The sequence below is a fragment of the Hermetia illucens genome, chromosome 4 (genome assembly GCF_905115235.1).
Source record: "Hermetia illucens chromosome 4, iHerIll2.2.curated.20191125, whole genome shotgun sequence".
Lineage (NCBI taxonomy): Eukaryota > Metazoa > Arthropoda > Insecta > Diptera > Stratiomyidae > Hermetia > Hermetia illucens.
The window spans coordinates 43,476,030-43,502,538 of NC_051852.1; the positions used below are offsets into that span (position 1 = coordinate 43,476,030).

The window sequence follows — 26,509 nt, forward strand, 5'->3', positions numbered from 1 at the left end:
TGAAGTATTTCGTTTAATTTAATCCCTTTTCAGAGACAGAAAGAGGTTAAATAACAACAGATTAGGCAAAAGTGGCAGTACATAGGTCACACATAGAAGGAAGTTTTACATGTCATTTTCAGCTAAGGCTTACAACTTAGATAAATTAAGGCTGCTTTATGCAGAATAAACGATGAAATTGAGGGAGGGAATTGAGGATGAGGTGAATGCAAGAGGTACGATCCTCTTCAAGTCCACCCAACTACTGGCCTATGCTGACGATATCGACATCATGGGAAGAACCACCCGAGACGTTCAAACTGCCTTCATCCAGATCGAGCAGGCGGCGCGATATCTTGGGCTGCACATCAATGAAGGCAAGACAAAATACATGGTGGCAACGTCAGCACCGAAGACGAATCAACCAACAACATCAAACCGCACTGGTCAAACACAAGCACGAACAAGAATAAGGATAGGGGAATACAACTTTGAGACCGTTGACAATTTCTCCTATCTAGGGTCAAAAATCACAACCGATAACAACTACGATGATGAAATCCGCACACGGTTGTTGTCAGCCAACAGAGCCTACTTCAGCTTACAAAGACTGTTCCGCTCGAAACGTCTCACCATAGGGTCAAAGCTCTTACTGTACAAGACTATGATCTTGCCAGTCCTCATGTATTCCTCGGAAACTTGGGTTCTTAGCAAGAAAAATTGCGAACTCTTGGCCGCGTTCGAGAGAAGAATCCTCCGAAGAATTTTTGGCCCCCTACATGAGGATGGACGATTCCGTAGCCTACACAATGACGAAATCTATGAGCGATACCATGACCGTCCGGTTGTGGATAAAATCCGGCTCAATAGGTTACGGTGGGCGGGTCACTTAATCCGTATGGATGAGGATGATCCCACCCGGAAAGTCTATAAGGGCAATATCTATGGTAGGAAAAGAAGACGAGGCAGACCCTGCCTAAGATGGAGCGATGGCGTGGGCCAGGACGCCAGACAGCTTTTAGGGATATCGAATTGGTGGACCTCGGCGCAAAACCGGGATGTCTGGAGTTCCTTATTAAAGCAGGCCTAGACCGGATACCGGTTGTTGCGCCGTTGATGATGATGATGAAATTATGAAAAGTCCACACAATTGGAAAGTTCTGCGGGGGCTAAAACGTCTAACTATGAACCAATGCGCTACGATTAACTGTGTATGCAAAATGCATTTAATCACAAACAAATTATTTATATTCAACAATAAGATAATAAATTTGTAGAACATATGTCTCTATATAAACTATTTCTTAATTCAACAATAATGTAAGACAAATTATTTATTTACAATACAAATAGATATACTTGTAAGTACTTAGTAATTCATGGTAATAATTCATGTACTGCATTGTCTGGAGATCCATCAACGAAGGAACGACTAATCAATAAACATCGAATTTAGTAGGGAGTCGTTTAGCGCTCGCGCTGTGAAGTTGCAGCTGAAAAGATAAGATTTTAAGAAATTCATTGAAGTATGTATCCATCTTACTATCATAATATCAAATGGAATTTGACTAAAAAACAGAAAAAAATGAGACTATCTTTATCTATTTCTTATAACCAACAATCATACCTGGTTTCCGCTTAAATGCATATTTAGAAATAGAGGTTCTGAAGGCCACAAATTCAAAGCCAAGGTTATAGCTACCTTCATAGTTTTTAATTGCGTTTTTCCAGACGCCTTACAAAGCATGCAAAGTTTCAACGTAGGGACCATCTAAGCCCTGATAAGGGAGAATGGAAGTCCTTGAACTATTTAGTTTATTGAATGCTTGAACTATTTAGTTTATCGCACCGTTGTTCTAATTAATTTAAAACTGCCATCAGCAAGGGATATAATCGTCATTCCAAGAGAGTGCGCAGATTGTTCATTGAAGAAAACCTCACCGAGGTATCTTCACCTGAGGTCTGAAGAAGCCGCCTCCTCCTCTTTCTCACATTGGCTACATATAGCTGATACCACCACGCGAGTTTTTCTCATATGGCAGTTTAAGAACAGTGTGCGGTTAATAGCTTTACTAGGGTTTTCATGTCACACTTTTTAAGGGTCAATAAAAAGGCTCCTCTAAAAGCTCCTGGCTCTCCTGCCTGCGGCAGGAATTTGAGTTTCTCCATTCAGCCGCGTGAATCTTTGCAACTTCAACTTTCACAGCGGAGTTGACAGTAGATGGCCGAATGTCAAATGCTGGCTCTGGTCCTACCATTGTGAATTCAGATTCTTGGCAAGCTTCCGCAGCCTGCCAAGTGGGGAACTTCACAGATACTGAATCGATATATTGTTGCTACTTAGTGACACCGATGCCGGGCTGTTCTAACATATTCAAATGGTGCGACATCACATGTAATCCCAAAAGACTCGTGACCATTTGTCGACCATTCTTCTCTCTCAGTGATTACGCTGAAGTATGTCTTCATAGAGACAAAACTGAAAACCATAAGATCGGCAGGCGTCCGAGCTACTTGATGTCTGCCAAGAGGTTTCCAGATGATCGCATGGCCGTATGATTGATCACCTTTCCACGCAACAATTTTATCGAGTCAATATGCATCGCTAGCTGGTTCCTGTTCCACCTCTAAATGAATGGCGGGTAGATCTACAATAGTTTCGAGTGCCGCGATCAGCATAATACTCATTGCCCCAGTAATAATTAGGCAACCGATTCTTTGAATTTGCGCCTCCTGCTGTTAGAAAAATCCAGTTTATGCCACCAGACGATGCATTCATACAGGAAAATGGGATCTATTATCGTTGCAATGAAAGTTCCCAGATCATGCTTATCGCAGTCCTACAGCACCAAACCAATCGGCCGAGCTTTCTGACATTATTCCTGGGTAGAATGCTGCTACATTAACTTGGATTCAAGACATACTTTTAAATATTTGACTGTTTATACCCGGATTTCAGCCCCCGCTAAGGTGGGCGGGGTGTACCTGCCTCACTTAATGTTCCCAGTGAACATAACTAGTCCGATATACCTAATGTTCACTATGAGTCCAATACGATGGCACCAACTGTGGATTATCTTCAGAGTTGCATTCAAGAGGTCACAAGCTTGCCCATAATTCTTACGGTTAGATCGTCCACAGAGTAGAGAAAGTCTCCCCCTGTGGACAGCCCCTAAGACTTCCGTCCGATCAGCATGTAGATCTTCCTCTACTCCAATCAATGAAGGGTCAAACTCCATTCCATTCCTTCTTACTGCGTCACAAATGACGGCGAATGAGGCATGACATAATGGAAGGCTAATCGGTCGGACATTTTTTTGCGTCCATGTAGGTGAGTTTCCCGGATGTGAAAATGAATATTATCTTCACATCACAGGTAATTGGAACATGAGCGTATTTCAGGCACGCGCGGTATACATTCCAACTATGTAGATCCAACACATCCATTATAAATACCATAAATACTAACTTTACCCGCTCAAGTGATTCTATTTTATATACCAAAATCCAATCTCATAGTTGAGAGCTTTATGGGGCTGAGCTGAGATTTTGGATGCCGCTTGGGAAGTGCACTTTGAGCACATGGTTTCCCCACTAATCATCCAAGGTTCTTACATGAGCTGAGTAAGTGATTTGCAGCTATTGATCTCGACTAATTAATACATTAGCCGCTTTAGAATGCTGCAAATTTCTTTAGAAAACATGGCGAATTATCTATGCTTCAAATAAAGATTCCGTGAGCTGCGCGTTCCATTCACTTACCATAGGAGCCAACATTTATAACGCAACGGTCCTAAGCCCGTACTAGAATCGGTAGCCCGTTTGCTTCCGAACCTTCTTAATATTTAGTTCAGTCGACCGATATTCTCTGCTTTCCAAATGGTGGAGTTGGGGTTATTTTGTTGGAGGTGTTGAAGTTACTCTGAACACCAAGCGGTTCCAGAGTCTCAGCGCTCCTCATTTTGAAGCCAGTTTTTGAATGATACTAGCTCAGAGATCAAGTTTGGCCATGGATGTCCTCGCACTTCCTTCCAAAAGGAACCGGACTCGCTGAGGCAAACATTCGTGCTTTCACCGGCAAAGTTCAGACGTAGCATTTAATGAAAGCTTGATGCCTTGCGAATATGTAGCCCTCAAGCTGTTCGTACTGTTCATTACCGTAACTGAAGGAATTGGTGTCGCCATATAAGGTCCACCCGTCGGCCTTATCTCTGGCTGGCTCTGGCTGCAAAAGAAAACATAGCCACAGCCACCCGAGCCCTCGTTGCTGCCCTTTGGCTGAAAAGTTGGGATCTTTAGAGGGCTGCTGTCACTTCCGTTTGCTCCGAGAAGCAGATCCTCGGAGTGCTTCAGTCTCCGCAGTCTCGGTACAACCCGTGCCCGGAGACAATGTTTTACCCGAAGGCAGATGCTTACCCGTGAGTAAAACTTTAGCTTCAACAGGACTAAAATCCGAGGTCGGGAGTGTTAACAGAACTTTTAGCCAGCTTTTAGACTCAGGTTCTCCATCGATGAGCTCAGAGTTATCCACACACTAAGAATTGAATAATTTTGATCGAAATTTACTGGGCCTTTTTACCGGGGAAAGTAAAGTCAATCTTAGCATAGCCGCTTTTTGGCCGGAATAAGGCTAGTTAAAACTGAGGTTGGCTCAGCACCCAGAGTTTGTCATTCATATCTTAACTAGTAGTCACACTTTAGCTTGGGTTTTCGATTACAGCTTCAGCTCTGGTTCCATATCTTCCTTACTGAGCTCCCTCACCACGATTAGATAGGTAATTGGGGAAGGAACGTCCGTCTCCCTAAGTGTCAATGAGGATCTCATTTCGATGGAGGGGTACTCCATCAAAATAACATTAAAAAAGTAAAGTAAGATAATGGCATAGGACAAAAAGATTCTAAAAACACCAATTGACATTTAGACTCCTCCCAAAACATATGTGGTTCGGTTTTTTCGCCAGCTATCAAGTTTCCGACATCTTCACCTGTTGTTTCTACCGAGTAAATCTATTTAGTTGTTTCAATTGTTATTTATGTACCTATGTCCTTCCACAATCAATTTCATCCGTTTGGCCATTGGGCGCCCAACGTGGGACACGAAAAGAGTAAATCATAGAAATGTGCATCACCCGGTTATAGGTCGTTAGAGTTAGGCTCCACGTGAGCTTTTTCATCTCCTTTCATGAAATAAATATTCCATTGCAATGGAGTTCCCTATCCTTTTCCCTTTAGCATACCTCAAACAATTTACCGTTTAATTTTTAGGTTTTTACATCCCCCAGGGTAGAGAATAAAGATAGGAGACTACAGCTTTGACACCGTTGATAATTTCTCCTATCTAGGGTCGAAAATCACAACCGATAACAGCTACGATGATGAAATCCGCGCAAAAACTGTTTCGCTCGAAACGTCTCACCATAGGGTCAAAGCTCTTACTGTACAAGACTATGATCTCGCCAGTTCTTATGTATTCCTAGGAGACTTGGATTCTTAGCAAGAAAAATTGCGAACTCTTGGTCGCGTTCGAGAGAAAAATTCGCCGAAGAATTTTCGGCCCCCTACATGAGGATGGACGATTCCGTAGCCTACATAACAACGAAATCTTTGAGCAATACCATGACCCTCAGCTTCACTCTTTCTCTTGACAATACGAACTCAGATATAGGAACCCACACAGCTTCATATTTGACTGGTCAAACGTTCAAATCACCTAAGATTAAGTACTGAAAGATGAAGAACACGTTCGTAACGTCAAGAAAAGCATTTAAAGTGCCTAAGAAGTGTGTTTTCGTAGTTGCCCAATCACGATGACATCTCCGTACTCCAAGCGAATTACCAAAAAAAGGAAACACATACATACATAACGATGAAATCTATGAGCGATACCATGATCGTCAGGTTGTGGATAAAATCCGACCCGGTTGCGGTGGGCGGGTCACTTAATCTGTATGGATGAGGATGATCCAGCCCGGAAAGTCTATAAGGGCAATATCTATGGTAGAAAAGAAGACGAAGCAGACCCTGCCTGAAATAGAGCGATGGCGTAGGTCAGGAGGCAAGGTAGCTTTTAGGGATATCGGATTGGGGGACCTCGGAACCGGGATGTCTGGAGTTCTTTTTAAAGGCAGGCCTAAACCGGATACCGGTTGTTGTGCGTTGATGATTACGATCTACCCCGAAGGAAACCATCTTCATCTCTTACTTATGACTTTGAGGCGGTCAAAAGGTAATTTAGACCCCACAGTGACAACGCGGATTGTTACCCACGTTGGAGCACAAAACCTGGGGAACGGTTGCTGAACCAACACCAGTGGCTCAGTTACTAAACTTTTTCTCTGCCTCTCGACTATGTAATATATTATATCTGTCATCCAGTAGGCCGTGTGTTTGGAATTAGTCATAGTCATAGTCAACAAAAAAATTGAACTCGTCGTTATCGGCTTTGAAAATATAACTGGACAAAAACGCATCCCATGTTGCAGCGTCCAGCGAAGGCAGCATTAACGACCGACGAATCTTCAAGGCGCCGAGTGAGAGCCCAGTCGACTGCAACAGCACATACAGTGCTACCTTCCTTCCAAAAACGTCAGCAAAGGGGCTGATGAAACTATGTAGGAGAGCTATTGGCCCTCCTATAGGCGGACATGGATAGTAAAAGCCGGGCCACGAAAAGCGAAAGGAGTAGTAATTCGTACTCAAAGCACCATAAAGGAAAAACCGCAGATAGTCCGAGATAGAGCGAACTAGAGAAAAATCGAGCAGAGGAAAACGTACCTGGAAAAGGTGTCGTTGAGGCAGTCTCCAGAACATCAAAAAACAAGTCGGGAAACCGGAAGCTCGGCGCTTCAGGTATGAAAGGCGTTGTTTGCTTCTTCTATGAGTATATTTGAGTGCAGAACTACCCCATTTGTAGGTAGCTCGTCTCATTATGTGTATGCATTTAGCGTGTCACACTACTCACTTTAGTGTGATATTGATATTTAGTTGCAATAAATTTACACAGTAAACTCAACTTTGAGTTACTGTAACTTTGTTAGTAATAGTACGATTATAATATGAATCGAGACCTTTCATTTGATATCCAACGTGACTATATTCAGTAAAAAAAAAATGTTACACCCCCGTTTTGCATGTATGGGGACCCCCCCTAAATCTCAACGAAGAAAGGATATTCCTCACCAAATTTCGTGTCAATGGGAATAGCCGTTTCTAAGAAAAGTACGTGTGACAGACAGACAGACCGACAGACAGGCGGGCAGACAAACAGGTTTTGTTTTGCCTTAAAAAGAAAGTAAAGAAAGACAAAAAAATTACCGCGACGACAAAAAACAGTCCGTTAATGCGGATAATCACTAGCTCTGCTCATTAAAATTACGGAGGGCAACATTTGGAAGTCCTCAACGAGATTTCCTAAGAGATCAAGCTATTAGATAAGTGGGCCAGAAGTATCTTTTATACGGAAAATCGTGAAAGGCAGATGGAACCTACGTTAAATTATATCCGAAGCTAGTAGGCAAGGGTACCTTTTGTGAGGCGGTTCTCTCCTCATCCGTTAGTGAAAGGATTACCTTGACTTGAAGGCTACCTTCGGCAGGAGATCGAGAGAGCTAACCCGAACCAACTTGTCAAACTGTTCCAAGGTAATTCCTTCATGGAAATATTGAGTTAGTAGTCCACATGCTTATTGCTGCGGAAGTCCTTCACTCAGTGCCTAAACGTATCCTACCCAAAAACAGTTTAGCAGTATTGTTTGAACTCTGATTTGATAAGGACAATAAATTGTAATCATAATAAGTGTATCTCAATCAATAGTACTTAATATCTTACCTGAATATTTCGTCGCAATAATCAATCATGAAATGTAAGTACTCATTTAAGGTCCCATATTCTTTCAGTCTTTCTTGAATATTTCCTCGGTATTCCGCGGTTATGTGTAGTATCGACGGTCCGATTGAAATGGCGACACTTTGTGAACTCAAATTCTTCGGGTAGTCAGAACACATTCTGAAATGTTATCAAATAAATCGAATATAATAAATAGTTTTTGGGATAGTTAAGGTTGGAAAGTAAACCAAGAATTAAAAATTAAAAATGGCACTAAAGGGCTCAGAACAATGTATTTGTTATCTATGATATTTGGAAACGCCCAAAAGAGATCGATCAATGTTTCGATGGAAGTCATTCAGGCCGAGGCGAAAAGCTAGCGATCGTCACAAATTTACTCCGTGAACTTGTGCCTGCGCCTAAATTCAGAGTAAATATCCACCATGAATGAGAAATCAAAAATACAGTTGAGGGACGAAGAGAATATGCCCACTGCTTTTATGAATTATCTGAACACCGTTGTAGATAAAACAACAAAAATTAGGATCCCTTCAGGGTACTAAGCCCTGCCTTCATCCGTAAAAACGAACATGAGGCTAGATATTGGTGATGGCAATGAATCTGATGGGCACATTACGGAAGAACTGTCAGACATCGACGATGACAGCATCAATATATTGCTAATTTGATTTGAAAATCTCCCTAATTATTAGAAATATCCCAACTCGCTTCAAATTCGTTGACCCAAACAAAACGTCCGTTGCCGTTACAAGAAATGGAGGCTTTACTGAGATGGGACAGACAGTTTCAAACCTCTAGAACTACACTCAGTGTTTGTTTCACCCCTTATTTGGTATGCACTACGCAATAAAAGAGTGTTGCCCTTAGGAGACATAAGGTCATGTTGGACGAGTAGTGCAGCTTGAAGAGGTAACTGAAGTATGTAAGTAAAGAAAGTTACACGCCCAGAAATTTAATGTAAGACAAATCCCGGCAAACAGGCAACAACGTTGTCACGGCCTATGCTGCCAAGGTGCAGAGATAAGGCCCCACAGACTATTGAAATCCTAGCGAAATGATAACATCAGGCAATCGCCGACTGAATGCTTCCAAGCACAGACAAAAGGACTATACGAACCCAGCGACCCCGAGAATCGATGAGGCTAAATGAAAGCCGAAACGGAGCCTATAGAATGATGTAATAATAATAATTTTATTTCCACAACTTTGGATTGAAATTTCGAAATTTTGGACCTTACTCCACGATTTTTTTTGGCAAAGCCAGGATGTGAAATCTTCCAAAGACAGTAGAAACCGATGACATGCACGATTTGTCGACGTAAGTTCACGCCTACGTACTAAACCACAACCGTGGATGCTTCTAAACTTATTGGGCATCATTTGCCACAAGAAAGTTACTTTTCTCCCGACCATCCGTACTTCTGGCGGTCAAAGAGGAGCATGAAACCCGGGAAACGCCTGCTGAACAGCTCTACTATCAAACCTTATCTGCACCTCCACATGGTGATCGCTTAACGAAAAACTGCAGACGGAGGAACGAAGGTTAAAGGCGAGTCTCCCGCACCTAAAAACGGGACAAACCCTACACAGAACACCGACGTTACGACACACAACGGCGAACCTGGCAAAGAAAACGGAATATAGACTGGGATCACTATCCCGTTGACATAGTGCTCCAGGCTCGAATTACAACACCGCCCAGAAACCCCTCTGACAATCAGGTGAGAGTGAATGCTGAAGCCATTCACAACACAGCCCTCCGCAACACCTATAAGGGAAAATCGATGCCGCAATAACCGCAGCCAACAGATGTCCTGGAGATGATGCATCAACAAATGACCTTCATAACCACTTCAAGGGCGCTATCAGTGATACACAACATCATTGGCCCATATCAAAGAGGCTTCACTTCAGGCAAATCAGCAACAGAACAGATTTTCTCTGTGCGGCATGCGATGGAAAAACTGTTGGAATATGGACATCAGTTGCACCATCTTTTCATCGACTTCAAGGCCACCTATGACAACAGCCTAGCTAAGGTAAAACTGTACACGGCCATGAGGAAATTCGGTATTCCGACGAAATTGATAAGGCTGACTGGGCTACCCCTGACCAACGTGCGAGGCCAGATAAAGCAGCAGGATCACCCTTGAGACTTTTGAACATCAACAACGGCCTAAGACAAGGGGATGCCCTATCATGCGTCCTCTTTAATCTGGCCCTGGAGAAAGTGATTCGCGATGCAGATGTAAATGCGAAATGCACCATCCTCTTTAAGTCCACCCTGACCTACGCTGACAATGTAGAGTCCACCTTCATCCAGATCGCGCAGGCGGCGCAGATCTCGGGCTGCACATAAATGAAAGCAAAACATTGTCAGCGCCAAAGAACAAAGAACCAACAACATTCAATCGCACTGGTCAAACGAAAACAATGAAGATAAGTGACTACAACTTTGAGACCGTTGATTATTTCTCCAAACTAGGATCGAAAATAACAACCGATAATGGCTATGATGATGAAATCCGTGCAGCCAACATCCTGCCAACCAAGCCAATTTCAGCTTACAGAAACTGTTTCGCTCGAAACGTGTCACCATAGGGTCAAAGCTCTTACTGTACAAGACAATGACCTTCCCAGTCCTTCTGTATTCCTCGGAAACCTGGGTTCTTAGCAAAAAAGAAGAATTCTCCAAAGAATTTGTGGTCCCCTACATGAGGATAGACAATTCCGTAGGCTACAAAACGACGAAATCAGTAAGCGATACCACGACCGTCTGATTGTAGTTAACATCCGGCTCAATCGGTTGCAGTGGGCGGGTCACCTAATCCACATGAATGAGAATGATCCAGCGCGGAAAGTTTATAAGAGCAATATCTATGATAGAGAAGAAGACTAGGCAGACTCTGCCTGAGATTGACCGATGGCGTAGTTCAGAACGCAAAACAGCTTTTAGGGATATCAAATTGGTGAACCTCGGCACAAAACCGGGGTGTCTGGAGTTCCAAACTAAGGCAGGCCAAGACCGGATACCGATTGTTACGCCGTTGATGATGATGATGATTATCAACTTTACCTGAACATATATCAAAACGAAAAGTATTACCGAGCCTAGATACCATGTGCATAGACCACTAGAATTTTCGAGTGGGGGATTTCTGAAAATGGGTCCTTTAAATTGTTGACCCTTATCGGACCCCCGCGCTCTTCCCCTTTGCGACCAATGGAAAAACTAGTAACTGCTGGGAAAAGTGATAATCGAGACCTTCCTTTTGATACCCCACATGGCTTAATTCGGTGAAAACAAATTATGCACTCCTTAACAAGACGAGGCAAACCCTGCCTAAGAAGCAACGATGGCGTAGGTCATAATCCTAGATCACTGCAGTTCCTTACTCATGCAGCCGTAGACCTGATATTAGTTGTTACACCGTTGATGACGCGATAACTACTGAAAGAGTGGTCAAAGCAGTGCAAATAATGCAAAACGGATTAGAATCTGCATCCGATCTAAGCGTAAGGCAAAGGATTGACTGTATCCTTGATTATTCTGCGGATCATAACTGGAGCGCTATAAAAACGATAATTATGGCGACTTAAATTTTCCCAGCTGAAGTAGAAGCAGATGCAAGGTGTGCAAAATAATAAATAGACGTGACTTTCCTCATGACATCGAAAGTCACGTACTTACCTTGGTTATCGGACTACTTATGCATAAGTGCATCTGTTTGCCCGATTGAGAACAGATAACTTAGAAAAGGCATTGTTGAACTCCTATATTGACATTTAGTTATCGCGTTACGTTCAATTCACGGAAAAAATACTATAACATACTAAACCGTAAACTCTTGTAGCAACTTTCTTATCTAGATTTCAATATGTCACAAATTCAGACAATGAATAAATAAATAAAGAATTTCACTATCCAGTTCAATTCATTCATCCCCTTCGCTAAATTGTTTATAATAAAAATTATTAGGCGTGCTCCCAGTATCTTGGTAGAATGGTATAACAATTTTTATCTCTACTATCCCACTCAAGGTTCATCGAGATTAGTCAGTAAAAATATTTTTAAAACAACATAATTGAACAACATCAATTAATGTCAGAAGATAAAACTACGAATATCTGCAAGTTTTACTAACTAGTGTCATGTTTACTTAGTCTGAACTTAGAAAATGATATAAGACGAACTAGAAAAGATTATCGAACATGACTTCAGGAAACATATTAAGATTTATAGATTTATTTACAACAATTTGGCGTTTGAATTATTGGTCTTAAAAGGTACTCACTTCTTCAGATGACACAAAAAGTATCTTAGTGTCTCCCGATATTCATCCGGCAATGTTGCAATGAATTTCTGCATCGACCGTACCCTGGCTCGTGGCAAGCAGATCGCTAAGTAAAATCTACACGATAAGAAAAGCGCTTGGGAAAGGACATTTGCGTGTTTTCTAAGCTTTTTTAAACTTACTCCATCTTGCGGTGTCCAGGCCGGGAAATCGTTCGATCTCGTCACTTTTAATCAGCGGTGGATCGATGTCACGAAAAAATATTTTCAACAGACCTGCCAGTGTGTGGATGCTATGCACTTCTTGTAAGCATTTGTAGTTATTTTCGAAGGTGATTTTCCGACGTAAACGTTTGATTTGTGCATAATCTCCAGGGACCCGGTAGAGACCGCCGACCATTTGGTTTTTCGATTTCTCTTCTATAAGCTCGCAGCAGGCGACAACGATTCTAGGGACATGACAGTATAGCTTATCCTTGGTGACGGAAGAAAGGTCTGTTTTGTAACTTAGTTCTTCGGAAATCTGCGATGATATAAGTAAATAAAAGGTAAAGTACGAAAATTAAACGTGTCATATACTTTGGATTAGCGAAAAAATTATTCGAATAAAGAATCTATTGTAAAAGTAGCTTTACTAAAACTGACAAAAGTCAATGTGGACTCAGCCAAAGTTCATGTTTTGAATAATATATTTAGTTATAGTCTGAAATAATTCATCATTATCGACAGCGCATCAACCAGTACCCAGGCTAGGTCTGTCTTAGTAAGGAACTCGAAGCAACCCAGTTTTGGGACGAGGTCAAGCAATTCAATATCCTTAAAATCGGTTCGACGTCCAGGCTTACGCTATCGCTCTATCTCAGCAGGGTCTGCCACAACTTCTTTTTCTACCACAAAATGCGACTTTATTGAAATAAAAAAGTATTAGGGGGTTCGCATATTTATCCCCCGGGGCTCAAATTTTCTCACAACCTAGTTGCAGTGCACTTTCAGCGTCTCCTTTGACAGCCTCGCTAACATGCTTCTATACTTTTTAGTTCGGTAACTGAACGATACCTAGCCTAATCTTTAAAAATCTAGGGAACTGTGACTAAAACGGAACTCCCGCCTAGAATCTTTACTGTCTATAATTTACTGTCTAATTTTGGCCTTTTCTAAATGGAAGTCCACAATCACCTTGACATTTGTGCGTCCACCAGAGGTTTTCAAATTGATTAAAGGACGAAACCGTCAGTCACTTTTTTAAATTTTTGGGTGCACCATAAATATGGAAGAAAGTTTCTTTCTGATTGGTCCGATTCGACATCAACTGGATGCCGACTTAGGACTTCCTCATTCCTCAAACAAAAATAATTTCGCTTCGGCCTAATTTGGGCCTGAATATATAAGACGGATTTCGCTTGGATATAATTCGCACTCATGTCTTCTTCTTCTTCCCGTTCTCAAGCAAGGTCGACTCGGTTTCGCCATTTTGTTCTATCAAATGCCTGATCTGGATGCAATCACGAGGCTTTCAAATCCACATGCAGCGTATCAAGCTTTCGGCCGGCTTTTCCTCGCTTACAATCGACTTCGATGTTCAGACCAATCTTGGCATGTGAATTATGTGACCATACCAACGAAGAGAGAAACTTTTGTTTTTAATGCAGCAAAAGATGGATCCAGAGGACCTAGCTGCAACAGATTATGGCCACGTTGCATGCTAAGCACTGGTCAGTTAAAACAGCGGAAAGCGCATCCTGGGCATCTACTCGAGGATGATCATAAAATAGTCGTTCTTCCCCAGACCACAGAACGCCTACCTCAAAGAAAAATTACACTACAAGCAACATACCTTACCTGCCTTCCTGGATATATTATAGATTGAGCACTCAACAAAATTAGCATCAAAACAATCCTGTAGGCTCTAACCAGGAGAGGATTGGAGAAAAGTCTAACGCAATGGATAGGACCCATGCTAAAAACTAGGATAATATAATCTGATTTCGAAAACGGCAACTTGACCGGAGCTGTGAGTTGAGGAAGCATCCAGGGTGATGCAACCCCTCCGGTGCTTGCTCCCTGATACTGAACTGGGACGAGGTAAAAGTGGTGTATGGTAACGAATTGAGTATATTAGTATCAAAGACGAATTAGGCATAATGGTATCAGGGATGTTTCGCTTCGTTATGAGTGAGCTCATGGTGGTCACTTCGGGAAAAGTGTGTGTGTGACCTGGAAGAAGCAGACTCGGAACAGATCTAACCAAAACGGAGCTGATGCTATTTATCATCAAGGCAAAGATACTCGAATTTTAAATCCTGAGGCTATTGAACAAACGTGGTCACTTTCCTCAAAATATTAAGCATCTGGTTGAATCATGGATCTTTAGTTAAATTGGAAACTAAACATAAAACTGAGGGTTAGAAGGCCTGCGCAAGAAAACCTTCATCATCATCATGAGATCTTTGATCGAGAAAAGTTCTTTAGAAGGGCACAGCCATGGTTCACTCCATCTTAACACACAATTCAGTTGTGTGATGGTTGAGCAAGAAATGAAATAGAACTAAGCTAATTGGATCCAAAGAATCGTATATGCGAAGTTCGATATTGACAACTGATTACGTTACACACATACTGAACTTGAATAAAAATTTTACTGTAGCACCTCACATCTAATTGTAGGAGGAGAGAGCTCATATCTTTCATAAGCGGGCTCTGAAGATCTACATTAACTAAATTCTGCTCCTTTTAAACGTCCCACATAGGTCACTGTTTTAGCAGTTTGTCGCATTAAACAACGCACCAACGCTGCAAATGGATCATATCGCGGAAGAGCCAGAACTCCACTATGCCACTTCGACCTCCAAAAGGACAAGATTAATGAAAGACAAACAACTAGCATAACTAGAGACATATTTCTGAGATTTTACCTATGGGAGACGAATTCACAAGCATGCTCTCATTACCATGTTTCAGAAAAGATACTAAGGTAGTTACTCACCAAGAAGGACTTCCGATACACAAAAAAAAATGAGCAACTGGATTCGATCGAGTCGTTCTAAAGGTAACATTTCGGTAGCGATTAATCTTCGGACTGCGAAAGCTAATAGTATCCAGCGTAGCCTTGTGATGAAAAAACATGAGCTTAAATTTCTGCATTATCCGATAGTCGACACCACTGCGTCCGAACGAAATGTTTACTATAAAGTCAGATTGATTTCTCGGGAGAGCTTGCACTAAAGATAACAGACGCCGAAGTTTTTAAGCTCTAACTCCCAATCACCCATCTATTTTCTTTTCCTTCCTAAAGTCCACGGATTATGCTGACGATAACCAAGTCCTCCTCCTCAGAGTAAATTCATGACAGAAATCTCTCCCTCCACTAAAGTTCAGAGTTTTCAAATTTTCAGGAGCAGACATCGACAAACCCCTTTCTTTAGTTTCCAATTTTAAAGCCTGTAAGCTAGGGAATATCCTACTCCAACTATGGACAAGAAGGAAGTCTTCGCTATCAGCTGTGTTTTCTCAAACTAGTCTTCAACTACAATAAAAGTTCGACAGCAATAGCGGTCCACAGCATAGGCTGCACGTACAACCTTTCGAGTTATTCGGAAACAAATACAAAAAATGCATTTCTAATGTACAGCAAAATCAAATCTATGGCCGAGCCACGCAATGCATGCGAAATTCACGGATGACAAAAATGCCATCCCAACTCCAAAAGTTGTTTACATTATGTGTACAGAAAGGGTTCCCGAACACAATGCATCAATTAGACGGAAGCTATCGACAATTGATCGATCAATCAGCCATGATTAGATTAAATGACATGGAGTGAAATGAGTAACAGAAGTCAAATATTTAGGAATCACACTATACCAAAAATGCTGCACTGGATATACACTGCAATAGTAAGGGCAATGATTTCCTATCGGGCGGTAACCTGGGCAAACAGAACGGAACTCAGCACAACAGCCAGGGAGTTGCACAAACTTCGTAGATGTTGCGTGTGTATCATGAAATTATGAGAACTAACTTGCCCAACGGCATCCCCAGAGGTCCTCCTTGGATTGGCTCTTCTCCATCTGCACATCTGGGCATACTGGATAGCGTACCATTGACATTTGCCTTAAATCAGCAATTGATAAGCTGGTATATTGATGGATCTCTGACAGCAGAGGAAGCAGGCGCCAGCATCACTTGTTCAAGGAAAACGCACTTTGAACCAATAGGTAGGCATACCAGCATATTTCAGGTGAAATTATACGCTATAGACAGATGTGCCTCCTCCAACCTCAAAAGGAACAATGGGGGAAGAATATTGCTGTTCTAACCGGCAGCCAAGCGGATATTAAGACACTTAGGTCCTACCACTTAGGTCTAACACGTACGGCTGGGTCAATAAATTGTGGACATTCTGGTTTCCAGACCACAATGAGTTAGAAGACAATGAGGCAACGAACAAACGGCCAGGGAAGGAGTAACGACGTCACTATATGGGCCAGGACCATTCGGTGGAGTCAGAAATGGGTTCATAGCTACAAAATTGAAAAAATGAAGAAGAACGGCTGATGATATTATTATTAGCCAGACGGAGAAACATCATATTAACTTCACGCTCTTTCGCTTTCCCTTAACAGAATAATTCGCTGGAGGACATCAAACTCTGTGTCGACAGGAACTTCCCAGATATACAAATTGTTCAAAGGTGTTAGGATTAGGAAAAAAGCAAAGACCAATCAAGCTGACAATTTTGGGAACCGATGATTCGGTGAAAAAGCAATCAGATTCCAGGAAAGACGACTTATTCCCCTGAACCCTTCGACGGCAGCATAAAGGAGTTAACCCTAATGAGAAGAAAAAGTATTGTTGACAACATGCTACCCTAGCAAACTTCACTTTCGACTTCCTCCGAATTCCTCTGAGATTTTACCTCAATGCAGCACTTGACATTCAGTGCCGGCATTTGTTGCTAATAACTTCTCAAAATCGACTAAGAGTAGGCACCTAACCGCTAACACCCTATGTCTTGATCTATGCGGATGAGTTTTCCAAGCAATTTGCGGATCTCTAACAGCTAGTCAAAAGTTCAAAAGATCTCGATCAGTGCTCTCAACAAATGGTAATAGGCCCCATCAAATCACTTCGAACGCCTGAAATCTTCAGCAACTGTTCATGGTCAATGCAACATCGCACTCTTTATTGAGAATGATTAAAAGGCCGCGTGAGAAATCACATCGAAGAAATTTAACCTATTGATAGGCTGCAAGAGTAGCACAAAGCTCAAACTTTGGGGCTCAAATCAACAAACTAAATTAAATCTGTGACCCACAAGAACAGTTAGTCAACTTTCTGCTTTTTCAACTGAAAAAAAATACGTTAACTAGGAAGAGGCCTTTGATTTCACCTTACTTACGTCTACTGTAACATACAGCAAAAGGACACCATCACCAGAATTTTCTTTTTTTTGGATAAGGGTGGGTTGATACATTCACACAAGGAATTTTGGACTCCCGCGACGGTACAACGTCGAACTATCAACTAAATACCTTACCATCATCAGAGAAGTCTGACACCGTTTGACACATTACTTCAGGCTAGCCCTCCTGCTCCTCCACCTTAAGGAACCTTCAAGTCACGGAATTCCTTTCACCAACAGGAGGGGAGAGGACGAAAGGAGTTGTAACTTCAAGAAACCGGTCCCTCTACCGAACGTGCTCAATATTCTTCGCAACAAGAAGTACCCGAACGTAATGCGAAATATGACTTCATCTGCCAGCACTCCTCAGTATCTCTCTGACAATGTTGTCTGGAGCGAGCTCCCCTGGGTCTGCATAAAGTTGCTGACGAAACGCATTCTTTCACAAGAGAAAAAGGTGTGTTCGGCGTCGTCCATCACTCCATTATAGTACACAATTAAGAGATAATTTTTTCCCATTCTTGTATAAGTAACACCTTCATACCCCCGTCGCATCAATATGCCAAGTCTGCTTTGCGTCCAGCAACAAATGCCGCAACCTTGTCTGCATAACCGACCAGGCACGACTCCTCCCTCATGGCGAGCCTTAGTGAAAGCGTTCACAAATCCGATCCTAGGTAGGATTTCAGTGCTAGTCCCGGCCTCCATAACAATATCCGTGGATCTCTCCACTCTGAACCCGAGTTGCCTTGGGGATTAGTCGAGTCTACTCCTGCTGATCACGTACCCACAGCCGATTAGCCACATTAATGCGACAAGGAAAAAGTCTTAGTCTCGGTGTCATAAAGAAACAACAAGGAAAGGTCGCAACTGGTGGTCATCTGTCGGAACAATACATGTTTTTTCTAAATAGTCAGGTATATACCTGGAGACGCAGATGTGACTGTGGAGTTCCTCAAAAATTATAGATCAATCAGTATTTCTTAATTTATGTTGACTACTACAGAACTTCTCCCTTCGGACACCACCTTGTCGTGGTGGGGTAGTCTCTACTAGTTTATTACTACACTAAGGGTGTTCAAAACACATGTAGAAGGATGTAACAGATATTAACTCTCCAAGCGGTAAAGGAATTGTGGACTTCCGATATACACATGACTTTGTGGAATCAAGTCGCTGCTTCGGCAGATTCATGTTCCCCGGAGGAATCGCAAGACATGCTCTCCACTTTAATCGAGAGCCTGAACCCAGTGTCTACGGTGCGGGCAGCCAACAAGGAGAGTACAAAAACGCCTCTACCAAAAAAAGCGGAGGACTTAGGCGTTACTGCACCAGCGAATTCGGCAGTATCCAAAGACATCGCAACGGACGAGACTTTCGGTGGAAGATGGGGATCAGCTGGTTATCCCGGTGATAATCACACTGGATGCAGGACTCTAAGTGGCAGTTTTCACATTAAAGTTACTTTAATCTACAAAAATTAGTCAAATTAACCTACAGCATAACAAAGCCTCCTGATATCTATTGGCAACAAGCCTGGCAGAATTGTATTACTGTCCTTAAATATTTCTGGAACAAGAACTATGGACTCGTCCTAACAAAATTTGTGGTAGTGGATTAGAAAAGGGGACTAGAATCTTCTTCGATGAGAGATCCTCAAGACGAATAGTTCTGTTCCATATACTTAGTTGCGGAAATCTTACAATACCAGGTAACTAGCAAGAGGAGAAACTTCATAGCTGCCCCTGCATACTTACCCCATGATTCTTTGTGTCCTCCACTGAGGCCACAACTGAAGGATCTTATTTTGTATACAGCATCAAGTGACCCCGAGCTCTTAACAAGTTGCGATACAAACGAAGGTAGCTATTTGATACCTTCGTGAGACCAAGAAGAAGTGAAGTAATTGAGCAAACAATCTGCACATCAAAAATGTTAGAGTTGATTACAGACTGGCGGGTGTTAGGCAAAGTCTCATTCTCAGTTCACCGTAACTTAGGATTTAGTCTAAATATTGGTGAACAGATAAGGGTGTGACAAAATTCGACAAAGCGCAACTCCCTAGACATAGTACTTGTAAAAGCAATAAGAATAAAGACTAGTTAAATATCCGAAACTCATAGCGTGAATATAAGAGGATCGTAAAGCGTTCGGATCAAAACCACTTTAAAGCATACTGTGAAAAACTGTAAGGCAAAAGAAAGACTACAAGGCTGTGTTGGCTTCTTAAAAGGAATGAGTCGGCCAAGTTGGACTCTCTTAGAAAACCGGTTGGAACTTTCACTAGTACACCAACAGGTGACAGAAGTAGTAGGGAGAGAGTTGGCGGTTTCTGCAAGCCTTTGGTACACTGCGAGAGCGGTGGTTACCTATAAAAAAGTGGGAGCTGCTATACTGTCCTTTGAACACTTCAAAACACCTTACATGGATTGTATCTACCGAGCAATGATAAAAGATGGTATAGAGCACTTACAGAAACTTCTAAGAAATATTTTTCGAAGATGTCTTGCTCCGGGCTACGTGCTTTCCTCCTGGCAGAAGGATAAGGTAATCTTCATACCTAAGCGTGGAAGAGATGACTATTCAAATTCAAAGAACTTCAAACAAATCAGCTTGACAACATGCTTGCTGAATGGTTTGGAGAAACTGGTTGAGCGTCACATTCGTGGCAAGGCGCTTATTTCGCATCCACTAAAGCAGGCGTACTAGGGTGGAAAGTTCTGCGAGTCTGCTCTTCACTCCAATCTGGGAGGCAACCACTTCACCAGAACTGTGAACAGAGGCACGCCCCAGGGTGGCGCCATCTCACCGGTGCTCTGGTTAATAGTAATGGACAAAATTTTACGTATATTGGACAGCAGCGGGGTGAAGGTAGTGGCGTATGCCGACGACTGGTGATATTAGTATCAGGGATGTTTCTGCCCATTATGAGCGACATCATGGAAGGAGCGTTGCGAAAGGTGTGCCTGTGGGCTGCAAGATGCGGACTCAGCATAAACCCAACCAAAACGCAACTGATGCTATTCACCACCAAGACAAGGATACCTGAATTCCATCTACCTCGGCTGAATGAACAAAGATTGGTTCTTTCCTCTAACGTGAAGTACTCGTATCTGGGTGTAATCCTGGATCCTAAGCTAAATTGGAGGTTAAACATAGAACTGAACTCTTTGAAGAAGAAATACAATAGAACGAAGCTTAATAGGCTTCAAAGAACCGCGTGTGCAGGTGCTACGGGGGCTCTGCAGTCCTGCCCGGCAGATGCTCTCAATGTACTCCTGCATCTCCGCCCCCTAGAACTCCACATCAAATATGTTGCAGCGTGCAGTGCCGTCAGACTACGTGAGTCCGGCTGCTGGACAGCGAAGTCCTACGGCTACAGCAACATCCTAGATGAAATACCTCGAGAAATCTGGGTATCCCCCACGGACTATGTCATACGCAAGCTGAACTTCACGAGAAACTTTGCTGTGGACCTTCCAACCAGGGCAAAGTGGAAGACCGGCGGCGTGTTGCAAGACTATGACACGGTATTCTTTACGGACGGATCAAAGATGGTGTATGGAGTCGGCGCGGGGGTTTTCTCGAATACACGCGGTGTATCCAAGTCGTATTGTCTCCCAGGTTTCGCCAGTATATTCCAGGTGGAAGTACTGGCGATATTGGAAGTCTGTCGATGGCTGGAGCGTGATACGAGCCCCAAGCATAACATAGCCATTCTGACCGACAGCCAAGCGGCCATCAAGGCCTTCTACTCAACGACGACATCTTCCCGGCTTCTGGGGCAGTGCAGAGACGCGTTCAACCAACTGGGTGGCACGCTCAACGCCACTATCCTCTGGGTTCCCGGGCATAGGGACATAGAGGGGAATGAGCGGGCTGACGGATTGGCCAGGCAAGGCTCTGCTCTTGGCAGTCCCTCAGCGAATACAGTCGGTGTTCCGCTGGCGGCTGTCGGGGGCCGAGTCTACTCGCACTACCTAGCAGCCGCGGGCCTGAGGTGGCGAAGGCTTACAAGCTGTGCCAAGTCAAGGAGAATTTGGCCCGCTTATAACATAGCCCGATCACAAGAGCTCCTGTGCCAGACGCATGCAAATGCATTCAAGATTACGGCGGTCTGCACGGAGCATTGGCTCATAGGGGACCATGCCGCTAGGCTCGGCATGCCCTACAACTCGGATTGCCGAAGCTGCGGAGAAGGAAGGGAAACCCTCATGCACTTTCTCTGCGATTGCCCAGCTCTGGCTAGAGTCAGGCTACGGACACTGGGTGAACCATTCTTTGGGAACCTCAGAGAGGTTTCTAGCTGCAGGGTCGGAGAGCTGCTTTCCTTCGTGAATGCTACGGGCTGCCTCTGAAGATCCGAGCCTCTGGACTCTGCTTCTCTGCTCCCATAACAACAGTCACGGTCTTAGGAGTTTGTGGCATCAAAACGGCGCACCAAAGCGGTAATTGGGCTCCTCGAAGCGGCCACTGATACCTACCTACCAACCTACCTGCTCTTCACTCTTTGGTTTCAAAAGTAGAGAAGGGAACCCTGAAAGACGAATATGCGTTTGACTATGCGCTCTTCTAAAAGTTCTGTGATACCGGTATTGGTATTGATGATGATGGTATTGATGAAATTTTAATTAAGTTGATCTATACTATGCTATCGCAGAGATTGCCGTTCGATGAAATAAGTATTGATTGTTACCTAACAACAAAAGCAACGTAAAGCTGCCCTCAGGGGGGTGTGCTATTGCCACTTGTTGACTGACTCACTACTATGCAAACTCGTAAGCCTTAGGTTATGCGAATGAGGTGGCTGTGCTAGCTTTTTTGGGGGGAGGACCTCTGAACGGTGTGTAGAATTATACAACGCGCCGCTGATTTGATTTACTGTTTTTTTCTCGGGCAAAGATTTTTAGTAAATAAAACTACAATGGCATTATTTTTTCAAAAAGTAGGAAACTGAATGGTCTTTGCTTCTCAGAGATGAGGGGTGCATACAACCGTTCAATTCTGCGAAGTAAAATGTCTGGGAGTTATTCTAGGCAAGAAGCTCCTTTGGAATAAACATATAGAGGTCAGGATGAAACAAGCTCTCACAGCTTATGGACTGTCCAGACGGACTTTGCAGAGACAGAGACAGAGTTCTGGAGCTGGAGTCCATCTTTCGAATAAAAGCGAGAAGTGATATTGTTCCTTACGAGCCATTGGAGTGTAAGTAGCATTCGCTAATGTAGCTATCAAAAGCTGGGAACAAGCTTCCCATGATGGCAAGTGGCAGATCCTTAATGCCGCTAAACACACCAAACTTTTCCTGTTAGAAAGCAGGAAGATTTTCAGGAGTATAATGGGCATTTTGACTACATATTCACTAGTTGAGCATTTGTTCAGAATAGGAATTCTCCAAGATGATATGTATCCATCCTGCAATGAGGAAGCGGGATCCACGCAACATTTTCTATTTGAGTGTCCCGCATATGGAAGCATCAGACTACGGATTTTTGGTGCTGAAGTGCTCCAGCTTTAGTAGGTAGCATCACATCCCCTAACGGAAATCCTGCGACACTTGAACGAATCCGGGATATTTCATTAGACGGAGGAATCGAGTACAGTGGACAACTAGGATATAGGCAAATCCTCTCCCCACATCATACACACACAGCACAAGGTACTAACTGTGTTCTACTTTGGGGAACGACCATCTACCAAAAAAGGGAGACTGTCTAACCCATACTAGAGAAACGGAATAAACATAGCTCCAGGCTCAGTAAGAAACTTTCTTAGTTCGCGTTAGACACTTCTCCTATGTACCTCTTGCAATCTCTATTCCAGAACGATCCTCTTCTTTCACGCAATATATGTACATATGAAATTCTCATTGTTATCGCATAATTAATAATTTCTCCCACCTATTACCTACGTGAGAAAGTTTATTTCCAAATTTTAATAATCGATTAAGATTTTGTTTTCAAAGATTAAATTCCAATATCTGCAATTTACAGTAGTCGTTTCCTGTTGATATGAAAAAGTTGATATGATTTTGTAGGTAACAATTGCAATAACATAGGGAAAGATACTTTGTGCGAATTTCTATGTGAAAACACTCTCCATTTTAACTTTAGCTTCACCGCAAATTATGCTGGAATGTTGCCTTCCTCGAGTCAAAGAATTCCATTAGCCAATGTTTACACGATACCCATCATATGGCCGCAAATTCCATATTGACCGAGCTCGTGAGTAAATATCGAAAAGTATCTGAGAACTGGTATCTAATGAAGCAAAACGTTATTTTCTTTCAAGACTTGTTAACACTCGCACTCTTATGTCATCTTCTATTCACTATTTTCACAGGTTTCGTCCCATTGTACGTGCATAAGATGCTGAGGTGAGTCAAGCGTGGAGTTACGAGACGACTCGCTAGACCGGTAGTAAACTGCGACGTCGTTTGAATTACACTGCGTTATCTAAACATGCTCGATTGTCGCTAAGCTCGGCACGAGAGTATATGCGTACCAAGATACTTTCTCCCACTTATGTCTAAGAAAAAAGTCTGGATTTTCCACTGAACCCTTCACCAAAAATCAAAGGTGCTGAATATTTACTATCAAATCTGACGATCGTCTCCGCTGGAAGAACATTCGACTCTTACGCAAATGCCGAGGTGCTCGCCAACTCCCCAATTTGAGAAAATCCGCTAAAATATCGAACTTGGATCGAACATTGTTGCGTCGATTCTGGTGCAAGTCTTCAATTGCCTTTTCCAGCTCTGCAATTCGAATTTTACACGTTTTCACTTCCGTTGAGATATCATTGATTTCCCGCACTAGAACACTGATAACTTCCGACTCGAGGCAACTATCACTTGCGGAGTTACGTAGAGGGGCTGGAGCCCGCCGGGGTAGCTGCAGCGTTGCATACTTTCTATTTTCCATAACGCGAGTCCCTTTTCGCGACGCTACTTTCCAGGAAAACCACTCACTATGTCCCCAGACACATGTACGGACCTGGACTGGCGGAAGTACGACCTTGTTGTTTTCACCGAACTTTTACTGTGGAAAACATTATTTTACTTTAATAGACTTTGGCGGAGATTGAGTGTATGTTCCATTATCACCGCCAACGAACATTCTCTCAGTCGGACAATTACTTCTTCGCGAAAAAGATATCAAAACCGTTTGATACTTTTCACGGGGTTTCGTGAATTGTCGCGAAACTCACTCATTGAGCTTGGAAGCGCGTCATCGATATATGTATCTGGTCGCTGCTGCTGGCAAGGGGTGTTTGTTAGCGAAAAAGATAAGATAGTGACAAAAATATTGTGCTTAATAATAATGCATGTTTTGAATGAGAATGGGTTGATTTTTGCTGGAGTGATGTCTTGTCACTCAAAAATAATCCCTTGTTCTCGGAATGAAGGCCGCGTTGCGTATGGTTTTTCCTGGAGCATTATTCGAGCAATTTGAACTTTACCAAGCACTGACGACCGAGAACTTAGACATCCTTATGTGCTAGAGTGGAGTTAAGAGAAACCAAAAATTCAACCCCCAACCGGGAGCTGGACAATCAGGTACGCAACTTTTAGTTATTCTCTTATGTAACATACTTTTCTTCAGAAATTTAAGATATGTACGTAAGCGATAAGTGCCCGCAGCTATTTTTTATTTGATCTGGTATTCGTGATGCTTGATCGTTACATTCTTTCAAAGGAAGATCCTCAATCAATACTATGCTTCAGTCCTTCTCAGTGTGGTTCATCTTTTCAATATATATATAGCAACCATCTATATTGGATCAGAGCCTTGAAGTGTATTAGAGCACTTCATTCAAGACCGTACCGGCGCACTACAGGATTACAACACCCTGTAGAAGGCATTGTGGTCAGCATTGCGCTCGCCCGAGATTATTACCATGATTTGACTCAGATACTCATTCACAGCTGAGTCCACTAGTATTTGACATCCAGTCACGATAGCAAATCCCCTTGCCACCAGTGAGATTTGAACTGCAACCTTCCGATACGACAGCCTACGGCCAAGTATCGACTCAAATGTCGTTCCCTCATTTCGGAACTCAAGAATGTTAGGTTCGGTTGGAAAATTGAGGCCCACTTTATTATCCACTAAAATCGCTTATTTAACTGAGTGTGGAATATGGTCATCATTTTTCCAAAAAGTTAGGTCAGCTGCAGGATTGAACTATCCAAAAACGCCCCTTAATCCGACCCATCTTCCATAACTGAGCCAACGGTAAAGATTACTATACCTATAATCCGAAAAGACCCGTGGCCATTTGTTGACCACTTTTCTCTTTCGGTGATGCCAGTAGAGTATGTTTTCTCAAAATCAAATTTGAAAACCATACAATTAATAAGCGTCAGGGTAACTAAGTGTCAGTGGCCGCTCCAAACACCCAATTACCGCTGTTTTGTGCCACTTCGATATCGCAAAGTCCTAAGACTGCTGCCGCTGCTCCACGGAAACCGCCATAATCCAGTATGCAGTTGCACGTGTCTAAATCAAACGCTCTCTTGATAGAGGTTGGTTGTTAGATCTTCGTTCCCTTAGTATGACAAAAACCCTCGCTCAGACTATTCGGGGTGTATTCGCTCTGAAACTTTGCTGTCAACTAAGAGCTCGAATCCTGCCCAAAATATCGACAAGCCTACAGTATCTTCAGTACCTCCGCTGAAATAAACTGGCGCATCTAGTAAAATCGTACGAATCGATTAAACTGTGGATATCTAACAATACTCTCACTTCGACTCCTCGAGCATTACTCGGCTGCTATCGTTAGGATAGGCCAGTAGATGGGTGGACTTGAAGAGGGTGGTGCCTCTTGCATTTACATCGACATCGGGAATCACTTTCTCCAGGGCCAAGTTGGAGAGGACGCATGATAGGGCATCCCCTTGTCTTAGACCGTTGTTGATGTTGAATGGTCTTGAGAGTGATCCTGCTGCTTTTATCTGGCCAGGTTGGTTAGGGTCAGCCTAGTCAGCC

At 42.9% G+C, this 26,509-nt stretch overlaps 1 protein-coding gene across 2 annotated transcripts; it reads right to left on the minus strand.

Moving 5' to 3' along the window:
- Positions 1 to 1,197: 1,197 nt before the first annotated feature.
- Positions 1,198 to 24,717, minus strand: LOC119653531 (WW domain-containing protein tag-325-like). Of its 2 annotated transcripts, none has more exons than XM_038058205.1 (5): positions 23,639 to 23,999; positions 12,302 to 12,641; positions 12,120 to 12,225; positions 7,807 to 7,983; positions 1,198 to 1,472 (listed from the first exon to the last, which is right to left on the minus strand). In XM_038058205.1, exons 2-5 carry the CDS (start codon positions 12,516 to 12,518, stop codon positions 1,412 to 1,414), a joined length of 561 nt encoding a protein of 186 aa, XP_037914133.1. In that variant the 5' UTR covers positions 12,519 to 12,641; positions 23,639 to 23,999; the 3' UTR covers positions 1,198 to 1,411. The 2 variants fall into 2 exon arrangements, with proteins under 2 accessions (XP_037914133.1, XP_037914132.1); XM_038058204.1 differs by lacking the exon at positions 23,639 to 23,999 and adding an exon at positions 24,113 to 24,717 and having other exon boundaries at positions 1,199 to 1,472.
- Positions 24,718 to 26,509: the final 1,792 nt, after the last annotated feature.

Excerpts from the sequence above, each read along its gene's own strand:
- LOC119653531 (XM_038058204.1), bottom strand. The coding sequence starts at position 24,442 with ATGGAAAATAGAAAGTATGCAACGCTGCAGCTACCCCGGCGGGCTCCA. Across the intron at positions 7,984-12,119 it reads TTTTTGTGTCATCTGAAGAA|AATGTGTTCTGACTACCCGA; the intron begins GTGAGTACCTTT and ends ATAACATTTCAG. Across the intron at positions 1,473-7,806 it reads TATTGCGACGAAATATTCAG|CTGCAACTTCACAGCGCGAG; the intron begins GTAAGATATTAA and ends TTATCTTTTCAG.